Genomic DNA, 16,126 nt, shown 5'->3' on the forward strand with positions numbered 1-16,126 from the left:
GTCCATGCAACTAGAAATTTCTGGGATGAAGGGCCACAGTGGGTTTGCAGATCTCCACCCTAGTTCTAGAGAATTTGGGCAAAATCCCCAAACATTTTGTGAACAGGTGCTCCCTTTTTCTTCTCGTACTCTCCCAGTACACAGCCTTCACACAAGACCGCCTCAGGGACACAGTGAAGCCCTGAGTGCTCTCCGAGCCCTCCTACTCTGAGATGAATTTGCCATAAAAATGCAGGGAAGGAAACAACACCACCTCTAGCAAGCTAATCCATTTGACAGATCTGTAAGAAGACCAACAAGCAAGATGAAATCCCAGTCGCTTCCCCTGGTGCTCCCATCTGCAAACAAGCAGAAGGCGAGAAAACTGCTGGGTGCAGCAAGTCTTGTCTATTATCTTGTCGGTGATGAAGTGCAATGAGCCCTTCTGCAACTACAGCTTTGTTTCAGTTTTTTGAAGAGAGAAGAAATAATTTATTATCAAAACAGTAAATGCTAAAAAAATTAAATATGTGTCTTGCTGACCCGGACAAGTGAGAGAAATTTTAAAGATTTTTAAGAAGTCTTAGAATCTTAGAAATCAGAACTGAATATCTCAGCCATGGGATACTCTCTGCACAGGAATTGTACCAAGTGCTCCTGACTTTCTATCCCTTATGATGAATATAAAATGGAACAACTTTAAGTAAATTAAAATACTTGATAAATACAATAATTTATGTCGATATCAGCAAAGAACCAATGTTCTGTAACAGTAACAGAGAGAATTTAGCAGAAGAGATACTCAGAAGTGAATATATGTAAGTCACTTTTCTGAATGCAATGCTGCCACCTTAAACTATTTTGAACATTTTAACTGAAATATTTAAAATTAATGAGAATTGACAATAAAACCAATTAGTGTAAATAAAAATATCCAGGCTTCAGCATCTTTGACAAAAATTGGTCTTAACAGAGCCAAAAAATATTTATCTCCAGGTGGAAAACACAAGTCTGAATCTACATGAGCAGCAGTGACACTAAATTTGACCACCATTCATACAGGAGTTCATGCAGTTTGGACATTAAAAGGCTTTAAAGAATTTTGAATATTAATGACAGGCTGGGAAAGAAGAAGGAAAATAAGCATCTGAACTCTTCAGTAAGAAAGGGAAAACAAATTTTAAAAACAATGCTGTATTGAAATTTAATTATTACAGACAGAAAACTGCATTGCCCTAATTCAGATTTTTGAAGAAATAAATGACCCAACTAACTTTCAGTATTGGTAGATTAAGTAATCTCAGAGTTGAGAAAAATACAATAAAATTACAAGTGAACACACGCGTCTGATCTTGGGAAAAGACATCCAGTAAAGAATGACACAATCTCTGATAACCCACAGGCTTTTAAAACTAGGATTGAGTGTTGAATGCACATGGAGGAAAAAAAACAGGGGCGAGATATAAAATTATTATGTTCTTACCACATTAACTGGAGCTTCAAAGGTTGCAGTGAGTCTTTGTGCTCAGAGTTGAAGCCAACATGAAAAAGCTCACTCAGTGAAACACGGACATGTGGGGAAGTATGCAATTGAACTAGAGCTACTATTTACTCAGCATTGCAGCTTCAGGCAAATCCATGAAAAATGCTTTACTATAAATTGTGGGGAATATTAAGATATATCTACAGAAGTACAGAGGGCAGAGTCCTGGAAGTAGATTGCCCAAATCTTCAATAAGCAGTCTGGCAATTCATCACAATTACTAGTGGTCGATCGTTATTAATTCTTACAGTAACCATTGTACTCATATTGAACTGATTTACAATTAACACGGAGGTAACATGCAATTCCTCAGACATTAAACTTAATTTCATAAGCTCAGGATTTTTCTGTCTAATAGAAAATAGCATTTTTTTATAGTTTAAAATTATGTGTGAACAAAGAAAAAATATCACATTTGTTTACTGCTGAAATTCATACCCTCAAATTATTCAGATTGCATTGGTAACACCACTCTGTTTACCTTTTGAAAATACAATGTATACCAAAAAATAATAAATCTAACAGATGAACTTCAATCTTATGCAAATGTCCTTTGTTTTGTGCTCTGGTGAGCAAGCTACTGTACCAATACTTTTGGCATTAGTACAAGACTGAATCCATGGAAGCATGTGTGTATTTACACAAAAGAGGCTTCTAAGCTACAAAAATCCCTCTTGTTTGGTTACACTAATTTCCCTTGAATGAAGTTTGTATGCAAGCCAAAACAATGGTAGTTATCCTGTCCTCTAGAGTTCATTCCCAACAGAACAATGTGAATAATTGAAAACTTCCTATGTAGTCCTGTAAGACTCGTCTTTCCTAAATCAGGAGAACAAAAATGCTATTTTTTTCTTCATTAGCCATTAAAAAAAATCTGATAATTATACAGACTTAAGACTTAATTACAGGAAAAAAAATTATTTTTTACTTCTTAGCATTTTAATGAAATCTTGACATTTTGGAGAAGGTAGTAGGTAATTTTCTGATCTGATTAGGGAGTTAAAAGTAATCTTTTAAGTTTAATATTGAAAATACATCAGGTGTGTAAGGAAGAAAATGAACTGGAATATAATGCCAGAGGCTGGTACAAAAAAGAAAAAAAATAGAAAGAAGTCTAATGCTTTTGAGCCAAAGCACATACACTAATTATTCAACTACCCCTGCAGCAATGAAGTCTGTTGGCTCGGCCAGTAGATGTCTCTCTTAAATACAGAGTTGTTACAAGAAAAACACGTTAAAGCCAGGAGGTAATGAGAATTATTCCTACCTTGACTGAATAGGGTCCCAATGCTTCTGCATCAGGTGGCTGAACACCAGCAGGTCTTGAAGGTCTGGTGGTAACTTCTGCCCAGGCACTGCTGTTTGTGCTCCCATGCAGGGTGCTCATCAGAACTCTGTACTCAAATTTCTGCCACGGGCTCAGAGCAGTGCTCTGGTCAATGTAGCTCATGGACTGACCGAAGGGGAGATGCACCACAGTTGAGATTTGTTCTGTTCCTTTCACCCTCCTCTCTATTGTAAGGTTTTCCACCAAACCATTTGGGCGAGCAGGTGGTTGCCAGGATATGACCACAGAAGTTGGAGTATCAGAATAGAGTTCTGGAGCAGGAATATCCTCAGGGGCATCTGGAAGAGTTTGTATTTCTGGGGTTGTGGGTGAAAGAGAACATCCTTTAGAAGTGCATCCTTCTATCTGAAACACATAGGCAGTGTAAGGATGCAAGTCCTCTACAGTGCAGTTAGATGCAGTTCCTGGCACTGTGGCATGCAGCTGGCCATTTTGGTAAATATTATAATGTGTGATAATGCCATTTGGCTTTAAAGGATGCTGCCAGGTGATGCTCGCTGCCCTTGCTGTAACATCCAACAGAAGTGGTGGATCTAAAGGTCCAGGCTCTGTAATAAAATAAAAATAAAATAATTTTTAAAAAAGGAAAGAGAAATTACTAACAATTTGTGATTTTTGAAATCAGAGTCAGCAAGATGTACTCACCAAATGAGGCTCAAAAATCCAAAAAGGAGCTCAGATCTACTAAACAGCCTGTTTCTTTGGAAAACATAGGCCCAGATATTCAGGACTGAATATGGCTCTCTCCTCAAAGGCAAGCTGCTCACCTTTCCTTGTCCCAACCCTCCTCCCTCCTCTTCTGCATCCTTATTCCTCCTGTGTCTCAGAAGTGCCCTATCAATGCTGTTTGCATGAGGAGAAAGTGTGTGGCTCAGTATTACTGTAGACCTGCAGTTCTAGCTTTTGGGGATGGTTTTCTAGAGTGCTAGATACTAATTGCAACCAACAGCACAGGCATAACAGGGCTGGGTATTTTACAGCTCAGTAAGTCTCTACTGCATCTCTCATTATATATTCAATATTTTACTTCATTCTGTTTATAATTCTAATCCATTTTTTGCAATTTATCTACTCCCTGTTAATATTATAGGTGATTTTTTACTTCAACTGTGACAGAAGCTGCCGATTTAGCTCTTTCACCTACTGATAAATAAACAATGCACAGATCTGACCTTTAGGTTAACAGGTTTTATGCTTGCTCCACTCAGCACTCTAACTGATTCAATTATCATAAAGGTTCAGGAGCTTCCATGAATACTGAAAAAGACCGACCATATGCCTGCATAGGTGTTGTGGAACAGCAAATACTCTGCAGCCCTCCAGAGAAATTCCTTAATTGTAAATAATTTCACCATGCGACACAATCAAGTCACCTTGAATGCAAAACCCTCAGCCTGTGGAGGCAAAGTGTTATTTAAGCTTTACTGGGCTGCGTTAAATTCTGCAATTTGAAGGGCTGTTAAGTTTTTCAATTGAAATTTCATTTAAAATGCAGGTGCTTTTTATTATATTGAGGCTTTACTGCTCTCTAGGTACAAGCATGAACATGGTGCAATAACACAAATCTGGCTCAATCACTGATCAGTAACAGCTGTAATTCCAGAACATTTAGCATTCTTATAAACCACATCCTGAAATCTATAAATTGCTACAGCAGATCAAGAAAATACTATATTCTCCCCTATTCTGCCCACAGCAATTTTGACATTTATGAGATTTTTCTGTGAACATTACATTTTATTGAAATCTTAAAAAAAGATATACTTGGATTTAGTAATTGTTTAAAATAGCTTTAGATTTGGGGATTTGCAGGGAGAGAGGGAGAAGAGGGGACCTACATTTGGAATTATAAGGGTTTAAAAATTTAAAATTCATCAGTGATTGTGGGTGTGCCAAGACTTCAGGGGAGGTGACATAGCATATGCTGAATTCCATTGTAGTCAACAACACTATTATTTAATTCCTGGTGTCCAAACCAGAAGGAACATTATAGGAAGAATAATTTACTTCACCAGCAGTTAAATAATTCCTGATAAATTTTAAGGGAAAAGGGGTGGGGGAAGTGGGGAAGAAATCAAATAAATCCAGCACAATACGTTGCTCTTTCTATATTTTAGAGTAACAGCTGAAGCAGTCAGAAGTCCCTGTTCTCCTCTCACATACAAAGAGAGGTATATCAGGATTATCCCAGTGATGTCTGTGAAAATGGTGATGTAAAATTGGAATAGCAAGCTTCTCTCTTTTTTTAATTTGCTTTTAAATTTGAAAAGTAACACTGTTTTTTCTTTCATTACATGACACATCACAAAGCAACTCCATAAAGCTCAGCTGTATCACATATCCTGCTCTACTCACAGTGATAATAAGGATGGAGTTCTGTATTTAATGCTTGTGCACACTAGGATTAATTTAGATCTCTGAATTTGCAAGTACAAAAGATGATCTGTTGTAAAGAGTAATTAAATTCTATTTGCATGTACTCCTGGGTAAAATCAATTAGGTAGTAAGTTGGAACAAAATTTGGTCCATTATTTAGACCTCACTGAAAGACGAAGAGGTGGAGGTGTAAATCTGAATTAGATTTATATTCTGTAAACCAAATTTTTTTTCTGGGGTGGAAGGGAAGGAGGAGAATTTGCTTTGGAATTAAAGACCTTGAAAATCAGTTGCTGCAAATTCTAGTTTAGTGGAGGAAAGAAGCTGAAATACAATATTTACCAATGAACTACAAATTTGCATTTCATTTAATTATAGCTCAAAAGCTATTGTACTGGGAGCATCTGCAGGAGGAAGAAAAAAACCACAACAGAAAAGCCCCCCAATATTCGAGCAGTTTGCTGTAAGGGAACAGCCAAGCCTTTACACTCCTACTGAATTAGTTGCAGGCATTACAGGTGAAACATTCATGGTAATTACTTGAACCTGAGCTTCAATGCCCCCTGAGTTCAGACTTATTCCTTAAGGACAATCTGTAATGTACAGGAGGAGCTGTCAAACTTCAGCTTTGGGTCCCCCTGGTCCCTCCTCTTCCCCTCAAAAAAGCGTATTTTGGTAGCTAGCATACCTACCCACACATTCCCTCCTGCCCTTTTAAAAGAGAGACTTTTAAGACTTTCTGAGTTCAAACAAGACGTTTGAGAGATGCTTAATTGGCCCCACTGGATGGGAAAGCATTAAATCCTGGTCCCCAACTCTCATTCAGTGCAGCTTCTCTTTAAATGGCAAGCAGAATCATCTAATTCTATGTACAAATCAACTAGCACGATACTGCTTGGTTGAAAGGGTCACCACAATTATGTAAAACATGAGTATTAACTATAATTGGGATAGTTTGCTAGTACAATAAAAAGCTCTGAACATGAAAAAAGTTATGCTCGCAGCAGTAGCTATCACTTTCTAAAGTAAGAATTCATGGATGAAATGACATGAAAAAGATGGTTATAAAATTTTAATGGAATGATAAAAGGCAAAAGTCATCCTCTCAGCTGAATTCTTAAAATCCCTATATATCACAATCAGCTCCTTAACTGTAAAATCAATGTGGAGTATAACATGTTGTCAGTGTGGTTGTCATGGAGGGAAGACTGCAAAGTATGACAGCTACACAGCTCAGCTTGTCAATAATGAAAATAAAATCATAAAGCTTTTTACATGGATGTAATTGTTTATAGAAGTAACTATGGAAGATGGAACAGTGGGCATCTTTGTCCTTAAGATTCTTAGTTCATATTTCAAACCATTTCATTACAGTATTAATACTAGAAGGTAGTTTCATTTTGGCAAATGAAATTATCTTTTATGGTAGACGACTTCGCTCATATGCTTCAAAAGTTCAGACTTGATTTAAAATAAAGGCACAAAACTGTCATCAATCTTTTTCAATTCCCTGACTAAAACAATACATTTGTTTACTTACTGTGAGACTAGGAAAGCAAGAAGTTACACTCTCATGGTTGTATTTTTTGGGAGGAATCCACATTTACATTTAATATACTAAGACATGTACCTGGACTGATGCCCTTTAAAGCTAATGAGAAATACCCGATTTGCTGGCAAACTCTCTCACTAAGCAGAATAAAAATTCTGTGCCTTTTACTCTTGAATCATTTACTCTTTTTAGAAACAGGGACAATGAAATTATACGTATTAACAGAATGTGGTGTCTTTCATGTCCTGCTGACTGTACCCAGCAGCAAACCCAGACTGTGTAGCTCTGGGCATAAGGGACCACAGGAATCTTTTATCACATGAGATCACAGAGCTCACAAGTCGTTAAGCTGTTCATGCAATGACATGCAATCCATATGAACCCCTTCAAATATGTATTAGGAGCTGTCTTCAGAGTATTAAGACTTGTTGCCCTCTACTGCTCCAAATGTACATTGGTTCCAGAACTTCAGTTCTACCAGTCAATAAAGTTCTAATTCCTAATCTGTAGGATTATGCATGGGCAGTTTGCACTATATATCATATGATCATCTTATCATATGTGCCACTACTACATCAGCTTAATTTGTTCTGTCCTTTTGCTATTTGTCCTGCCAGGTATTTCACAGGATTTCTCTTCCCTTTGTACCTCACCAGATTTTATCTTCTCTTGCTTCAATTTCCATTTTTCTTTCTTCAGCTCATGTGAACACATTCACATCAACTATTTATGGATTAGTTTATATACCTCAAATATATGGACCTAACTTGCATAGCTAAAGTAGGAGACCTGTCTTCTCAGACAACAAATATCATTAGCAGAGAAAGCAAGAGATTCCAAAGGTGGCAAACTGTATTATTTACCCTCTTGTTCTGCACTGTCTCTCTTCATTGTCCATGTCAAGAATACTCAGGAGAATTATGGAATCATAGAATATCTTGAGTTGGAAGGGACCCACCAGGATCATCAAAGCACACAGCTCCTGACACAGAATATTCCCAGGAGTCACACCATGGGCCTGAGAGTGGTGTACAAACACTTAGTGAATTCTGTCAGGCTTGGGCTGTGAACACTTCCCTCGGAAGCCTGTTCCTGTGTCCAGCCACCCTTTGAGAGAAGAACTTTCTTCTAATACCCAATGTAAACCTCCCCAGACCCAACTTCAGGCCATCCCCTTGAGTCCTGTCACTGATCAGCACAGGGAAGAGAACAGTGCCTGACCCTCCCCTTCCCCTCATGAGGAAGTTTATTCTGTGATATCTCCACAGACTGAGGCTTTTCATCCTGGAACCAAAACATGCCAGATGAGAACACCATATCACTCTCTATGACAGGAATAATGCTTCCCTGATTTGATAAGAAGTAGCTCAACTGATACATTGCAGGAGCTCTTTTTTTTTTTTTTTTCTTTTTTATCTCCAACAACTTCAGTACATAATGATCTCCAGTGACTACTGTGTGCTTTTGCCCTTACTTACTGTGAAGAAACATTGGGCTGACCTATAACTTCATTATGTATAAAACAGATGGACTTGAAGTCACTTATGTAAGAAAGAAAAAATGAAAAACTGGAGTACCTACTAGGTAACTTGCAAAATCATCTTTTCTAGCCAGTGCAAGCCAGACACTTTCAAAAGAGCTTTAGTAAGAGCTCTCCATACCCACAGAACCAAAACGTAGCCTTTGCCGAGAATGTGCTGGTGACTGAGATGTTCTGCTGTATGCAGCTCACTGGGCTGCAGACAGATTCTGGGGTGTTCAAAAGCTAATCAAGTAACAGGAAGCTGTTCTTTAAAGTAGAAATTTTGCTACCTTAGAACTCGTCCAAGCCATGCTGTATTTTCTCAAGCACTAGAAAAAGCACCTCTCTCATTTGGGAGATATCCCTCTGAACAACATATCACACAATATAGTTTTGCAAGTGCTAAATCTACACCACAGGAACCCAGGAGCTGTCATTGGGGCAGCTTTAAGTAACTTTAAGCAATGTCTTTGCGAATCCCAGAGAGTTCAAAGGCTCCCCATAGCTAAAGGGAAAACCTAACTTGTATCTCCTTTATTTTATCTAGAAGGTTTAGTTTTATTTCTGAATACAATGTATGAGATTCTGTTCTCAGTTCAATGGTACATACTGACCTCTCAGTTCAGTGGCCTTTACACTGATTGCAAGAAAGCTGTCAGAAATTTACATTCAAGTTACTGAAAGCAAGCTCTTATTCAGAAACTTCATCAAATGTTTCTATCTGCAGATATTCTGGCAGTAAATAGTCTGATGTTATACTTACCAAGATCACTGGAAAAAACATCTTTTATTAATGCATGTTTAGCAGGTTTTAAAATATTCATAGTTATGTATATTTTTGTTATCTGGCATAGGCAGGTTAGACCTTAAAAAATGCATGGATCAGTTACTAGCGTCACAATCATGTAAATGGAAGTATTTGAAAATTCTTTATTGCAAGTTTTCTTGCATTAAAAAATACCCCAAACCTACTAATGTGTATATAAGGATCTTCCATTGTCTGATACAAGATATTTTTATATCAGCATTTACTAATTTTCCCTTAATGATTCCCAATACCTTCCTATTTTACCATATATTTATCATAACTAAAATATAACACGCAGATATACTGTGAAATCATCAACTTGTATTACTAGAGTTCTACTGACTTTAAAAGTGGATGTGTTGATTCACGTCTATTGCTGGCAAGTGTATGTGCACACACACACATATGCATATTTTTTATGCCTACAGGTACCTTATGCTTTGGTGAGACAAAAAAGACACATATTTACAGAATAAAATTCAGAAGAGCATGTAGATACACATCCAGTTCAACAGAGTAAGAGATATGGGAAATTTCCACTAATCAATTGCACTTTAAGAAGTCATAGCCTGTTGGCTAGCAGGGCCAGGAATTAAGTGTACTTCTGTAACAAACTGTCAGTAAAGGCAGTTTCATAAGAATCACGTTGAAACCTTGACAAAAATACTGCTTAGACCCAATGACAATCATTCAGTCTTAAGCAATTGAGCTGAATATCCTTTCACAGATGGCAGCTCTCCACAATGACACCACAGAGTCCTCTGTCACCACTGAAATTTGGCTGGTTTTTTTTTAATGACTAGGGCGGTTGGATACTGTTGCATCTCCTGTGTGGGTTTTTCACCCTACCCCTAACTCCTCAAAAGAGAATTTAAAATTGCATACCTACTACTTAGCACAAAAATAATTTTTATATCAGTAACAAGCGATGCCTTTGAAATGCTTCTGTCCTCCTTGTATGTGAAAAGAAACACCATGTGAACTATCAGACCAGAGCTAAACAACTATTGCAATTTGAACAAAATAATCTTAGGAGACTGGTTGCATTTTGACTATGAATGCAGACAAATTCAATAGTATCATATCCACTTTTGTTAGCAAACAATGTACTGAAATAACTGATCCTCAGCAAGAATTGCTACAGGTAGATAACATAGCTCTGGTATCTAAAAACCAAGTTCAGGACTTACATTTATTTATAGGTAGAATGTTCATAGAAGCACTAATACCTTTGGAGCTTAAATTAATTTATCAGATAAATGTCTGCTGTGAATCATTTGCTCAGCTTCAAAGAAAAAATGTTTTAAAATTGTGGGAAAAAACATTTTCTGCTCAATATTTTCTCAGCATAGACAGCTGACCATTTAGAGATGGGACTACAATCAAGTTGAGTCACCAACACTGAATATTTGCCAGTGTCAGATATCCTGCTACCTTGTACAAGAAAGCTAGCAGCTCAGTTCCTTAAAAGAAATGCTGGAAAATGCGTGTTTTCTATTCGTATGACAAAGAGCAAGCTCAAATTTTGTCACATGTTTTTGCTTACATATTGAATCAAGTGCAAAATCCTATCCTGTCACCTAACTGGCTGTACCTATACTCTGACAGCTGGTTGCTAAATAAAGGGAAAAAATTGTGGGGAGTGAGTCTGGAGAACATAGAACTATTTAACAATGAAAGTGATGGGATTGACAATGACAAACCCAATTTCAGACCAGTAGACCACTACTTGGAATTAACAAAGATCACTGGGAATGAAAAGTTCTGTGGTAGCTTGAGTATTCTCAACACAGAGATAAGACAACTGTCATATACTATTAACTTCAACTTATTTTCTCTGATAGGACTGAAATCAGAATCAAGTCCTTGAATATAAAGGAACACCACTTACAAAGCTGTACTTACCAGTGTATCTTAAACTAACCATATATTGCTGGAGGGATATTTTACACAGAAATAAGATACTGCTTCACAAAATATGTATGTAAATATCCATATTTTTAAATGAATATGTAAGACAACAGATACTTGATCCTTTAGGAGATTTTACTTCAAGCTAATACTAGGGAAGGAAATACATTACTGCTATATAACTGAGAAAGCTAGAAAACATAGAGAAATTAAGTACAATGGTAGCTAGACTGTTATTTATATTTTCTGCTAAAGGGAGCTAAATAAGATCTGACTGCTTACTGTCCTCTGCTGTAGTCATTGAAGTCCAGTTGCTGTAAGCATTCCCATAACCATTGGAGGCAACCACTCTCATCTCATACTCAGTGTAGGGCTGCAAGTCTCCAACCCTGTGCTGTAAGGACGCAGTAGGGCTGGGAAACAAACTGCAAAGAAAAACAGCACGAGTTACTTCAGAACACAACCCAGCACATCAAGAAAGACTAAAACATTACATCTTGTAACAAGACCACCACCCTAAGGGTGAGCCGTGTTCAAGGGAAGGGGACTTTTCTTGCTCAGCGGTGGATGGTGGCCTTGCCGCGCTCTGCGTACTCTAAAATGTCACCAGCAGAACGCCGCCGCCGCATCTGGAGTCGGTAGCTGGGCGTGCCCGGGGCGTTGTTGCGAACTGGTGTAGACCAGACAACCTGAAGACTGGTCGGAGTGGCAGATGAAAGCCTTGGAGGCATCACGCCATCTGGAGCTGTTGAAAAACATGGATGAATTAGAGCAGAGAAAACCATGGAGAACATATGCCGTGTGGAAACAGAATGCTCCATATACTGGAAAAACTGTTCCTGAGGATCAACAGTAATGTTAACATGGTCCATTTAGTTTAACATTTTCACTACTGAACAATGCTGATTCTTAATTTTCTTCTTTCTAATACGTGAATATCATCTTGCTAAAAGCAAACCTCCAAACACCAAAAGTAATTCAGAAGCAACATATTTTCTACCACCTGTTCAAATATTATCTATTTCTCCCTGTGCCCAGCTCTGCCACCCCGAGAAGCTAAGGAAATGCTCACAGAAATGTTCCCAGCATGAGTAAAATTGATCAGGATTTTTTTTCATTTAGATACCTTCTCACCCTTACAAATTATAATAATTTAAAAAGAAAACAGAAGAAATTTTTATGTTAAGAACATCTTTAGGTAGAAATCAAAATAGATTCACTGAAGTCTCAGTCTGGAGCCCACTGTTTTGTTAAGGAAATTAATTTTTATGAAGTCCAAGGAACTGCAGATCAAAATGTGTCACTAATGATACCACCAATGACCTTTCACTGCTGCAAATTTCACTGCATGCAGTAAAAAGAACTATGACGATTTACACCTGTGAGTTTGTGGCTTTGCTTTTTCTCTAACAAGAGATCAATCTGTTGAAGAAACTTTCTGTATTTAAACACATCTGTAACTTTTACATACAACACATCTGTAGACATAGCTCTGTAGCTCTTTTCTAGAGTTAAAACACTGGAAAGTTACTGCCTTTGTAATTTAAACTCTTGTATAATAGTTTTGCTTTTCATGGTCCAGTAGTTACCATTTGCTTTTTTTCCTTTGGTCTCTCTAACATAAATACTTTTTCATTGCTGTTATTTTCTTTTTGTCTCTATTGAAGAAAAACCAGTCTCACAGGTCTCTAACTTAAAGTGCAGTTGTAAGCCTCAGGGCCTAAGTTGTAAGTTTTAAGATGAACAAACAGTAATTTACAGTAAGCTTTATGATTTTCATTTACCACCTGTGTATGAGGTGGTTACTAAGAGGGAAAAAACAGACTTTGTGATACACTGTCTGAGTTATTCTCTCCCTGAGACAGGTGAAAGGATGCATCAACTCCAAAAAGAAAGACATCAATCACATATAATAGTTTTTATTTATACAGATATATACATTAACAGATATGCGAACTAGCATCTGATAGTTTTACTCTGATTGTAGTTATATCTGGGGCACTTCAACATTTTTCACCTCCAGATCCAAACTGTATTACAGGGAAAGGCACAAAATATGTCATGCTCCAACCTAAGAAACCCATTCCCTTTACATTAATTTCAAGGTCTGTCAGTTCTCATACAAAATTTTTACTAAAAGCTGACTTCTGGGGTACTGGAGTTATCAGGTACTTCTGATAGTTGTCCCCTAGCCCTACAGTCCTCCTGGTTTTTATTTTCAGGACAAGATGAAGTAGAACAGAACCTCCAGCTTCCCTCATTCCCTTCTGCTCCTCTCTGTCACTGTGAAAAAGAAAACATATAATATGGGGGCTTGAGCCAGCCTGTGTTTAGATGCTCTTTCCTGCTGCTATTATCTACATCTAGGGAAAAAGGCTTCAGTAAATCCCAAGTAAACCTGAAAATCCTCCTGTTTCCAAATCCAGAAAATCTCTGAGACTTATGTAATTCATGGTCTGCAAATCCCATGCCAACACCTTCAAGGCCAATAACGAGCTTGTGAGCACTTCACCTCAGAGGGAAGAAGGTGGCTGGCTTAACTTAAATAGCCTCAATATCCCTACAGCTGAGCCATCAAAAACAAACATTTGCACACCAAATGTCTCTGCACATGACATTAATTCTCACAGTAAAATGGAAAACACATTTATTTACCTTACATAACATTGTTCTGTTTAGCAGGAACATAAGCAGAGTTGGGTTTAAGTTGTGCAATAAGAGGTTTTAAAACTTATGGATGTAAAGTACAGTACTCCCAGATAATCATGTATTATTTTGGCATCCTTTATAAGATGATTCTTGAAGTCAAACTGAGATAGCACAAGAAAGATGATGCAATTAAAGCAAAAATTTTTAGTTCAGGGTTTTTAAGTGTTTTTCTAAGCTGACACCAACAGAAAGAGTCAATATTCCTTCAAAGCTGGGTACTACCTCATTTGAAACGAAACTGTCTGCAGATTAAAATACACCAGTTTTTAAAGTTCACACTGAAATTCTACACAGCAAACAAAGCTACATCTAAAAACTAATCTAATTAACTGACCTAGTAATTTGGCCAGGAAGTCAAATTTCACGTTATTGAGGGGACAGTGTGAGGCAACCCACTGAGGAGGCAAAAGCGTTAAATTTATTTGCAGCTCTGTCAGGACACATGACTTCACCTTTGTCTTTCATTTACCAGTCTGTTAAATGGAGATAATTATACTGATCCTTCTTTGTAAAGCTCTCTGAGATCTACAAAGTAAAAGCTCAGATTAAGCTTTATGTATGTATAGAGGTGGTTATTATAGCGATACAGGAGTGTTCATCAAAAAACAAAGATGTAGCTGTCTAAATGTCAATAACAATTCCACAGTCTGGATGTTATTTTAATGGCGTAGGTAATCTCAGCTAAATGTTCAAATCTCTTCTACCAACAAAAGCACAGCATAGGGAAGAGCAGAAAATTTGGACAAATCTCTATTGTGAAAGTCACCTGACCCTGAGTCTTGTTGGTAGAACAAGCCAGGCCCACTACTTTCAAACCAACATGTTTCAATATACAGCAACTGTATTTATCTTAATAGCTTCCTGGAGAATTTCCTCAGCAATATACTAGTGTGTGTTCTCCAAAGGAATGGGGCAGGGGGGCAGGAGGTACAGCAAATAAATTGTCAAGTCTCTGCTGAGTCATAATGAGAAAGGTGCTCTATTAAACTAATCACGATTTGCTCATTAAAATGGCAGAGCACTTACCCCCCAAAATGGTAATTCTAATTTGCACACAAAACATCCTCTGACTATTTCAAGCATTCCTCATCATCAAGGTCTTCAGTGTAACATTTCCCCCAGCTTAACCCTTTTTATCCAAGCCATATCCCCAAGAGACTCCTCACTACCCAAGTAATAACTGGCAACAAGCAATAATTCTACTGTGAATTTCTCAACAGAAGAGCCATGTATCTATCATCTTGATATATTGTCTTTAAGATGCAGTGTTGCTCAAAAATCTCCCCTCGAGCTTTAATATGACCCTCAAGGGGCAAGCACTCCACTTGCAACCTACTGAATCAACATCTAGCCCAGTAAATCCTCACTTAGCAGGGCAGAAAATCATGCTTTGTATATCAAGAGACTACAAAGGCAGAATAAAATATTTAATCATGTATCAATTCTAATCAAATAATTAATAAACAGTTCCAGAAAACAATAAAAATTGAAGACTGTTTCAAGATGACAATGATATATGGTATTCCAAATACCTGAGTACACGCAGATGGATTGAGAAAGATCTGATCCCTCTTCAGCCAGTAATGTGCTAAGCAGCCTTTGAAATGGGTTTCAACTTTTTGCCTCAATTTCTTTATCATAAATAAGATGTGCAAAAATAGTCAGCTTTGTAAGTATCTGTTTATTTTAGGACAGCAATCATTGTGTGAAATGATTGTGCTTAAATGTTTATTCCACGTTGAAAGCTTATTTTTTTTCTGAAAGGTAGTCATTGTATTTATGATAAGGATTTATTTGAAATGCAAGTTTTTTGAAAGTAGATGACTTTGATCAGGACTATTAAAAGATGAACTACTATTAGGACAATAAATGATTATTTAATTATAAAAATGTCTCATTTCATAAGAAGAAGAAAAGCCAGAAGCAAAGCAGAGCTCAATTACATATCTATAAAATTGTTATGAACTCATATAAACTTTGAACTGTCACTCTTTTAACAGGGATCAGATATACTGACCCCAATATATCCATAATATCTCCAGAAAGGCATCTAGAAGGTTTTGGACCTATGAATATGTAACTCTGTAAGTTGTCACATCTGCATATATAAAATATTTAGCATTTGTATCTTACCAAAATACATTTCATACACATGGATGTAAATGATAACTGCAGGGATTTAATTACAGGGGAGAAGGAAAATAGGCTCTTCAGCATTTGCACCAAAACAGCAAGGAAAAGTTCCACTCAGACTGCCTTTAGATAAGTGTCTTGCTCTGTCATGACTACTCTTCCTCTTTTCCAGGTTCAATTCACAAACCCTATTTCTTTATCTCACTGTAGTGCTCGTTTAGGTACTCCTGATTAGTTTCCTATTT

At 37.3% G+C, this 16,126-nt stretch overlaps 1 protein-coding gene across 1 annotated transcript in view; it reads right to left on the reverse strand.

The window, feature by feature from the left end:
* Positions 1–16,126, reverse strand: part of USH2A (usherin) — a gene marked incomplete at its 3' end in the record, with an annotated part of 372,555 nt that overhangs the window by 126,500 nt on the left and 229,929 nt on the right. The window contains exons 38-40 of the mRNA XM_084203202.1: positions 11,634–11,784; positions 11,322–11,464; positions 2,790–3,418 (exon numbers count right to left, since the gene is read on the reverse strand). Of these exons, the coding sequence (XP_084059328.1) occupies positions 2,790–3,418; positions 11,322–11,464; positions 11,634–11,784 (923 nt within the window). The remainder of the gene's footprint in view (positions 1–2,789; positions 3,419–11,321; positions 11,465–11,633; positions 11,785–16,126) is intronic.

Source organism: Fringilla coelebs, assembly GCF_963513975.1.
Source record: "Fringilla coelebs genome assembly, chromosome: 3".
Classification (NCBI taxonomy): domain Eukaryota; kingdom Metazoa; phylum Chordata; class Aves; order Passeriformes; family Fringillidae; genus Fringilla; species Fringilla coelebs.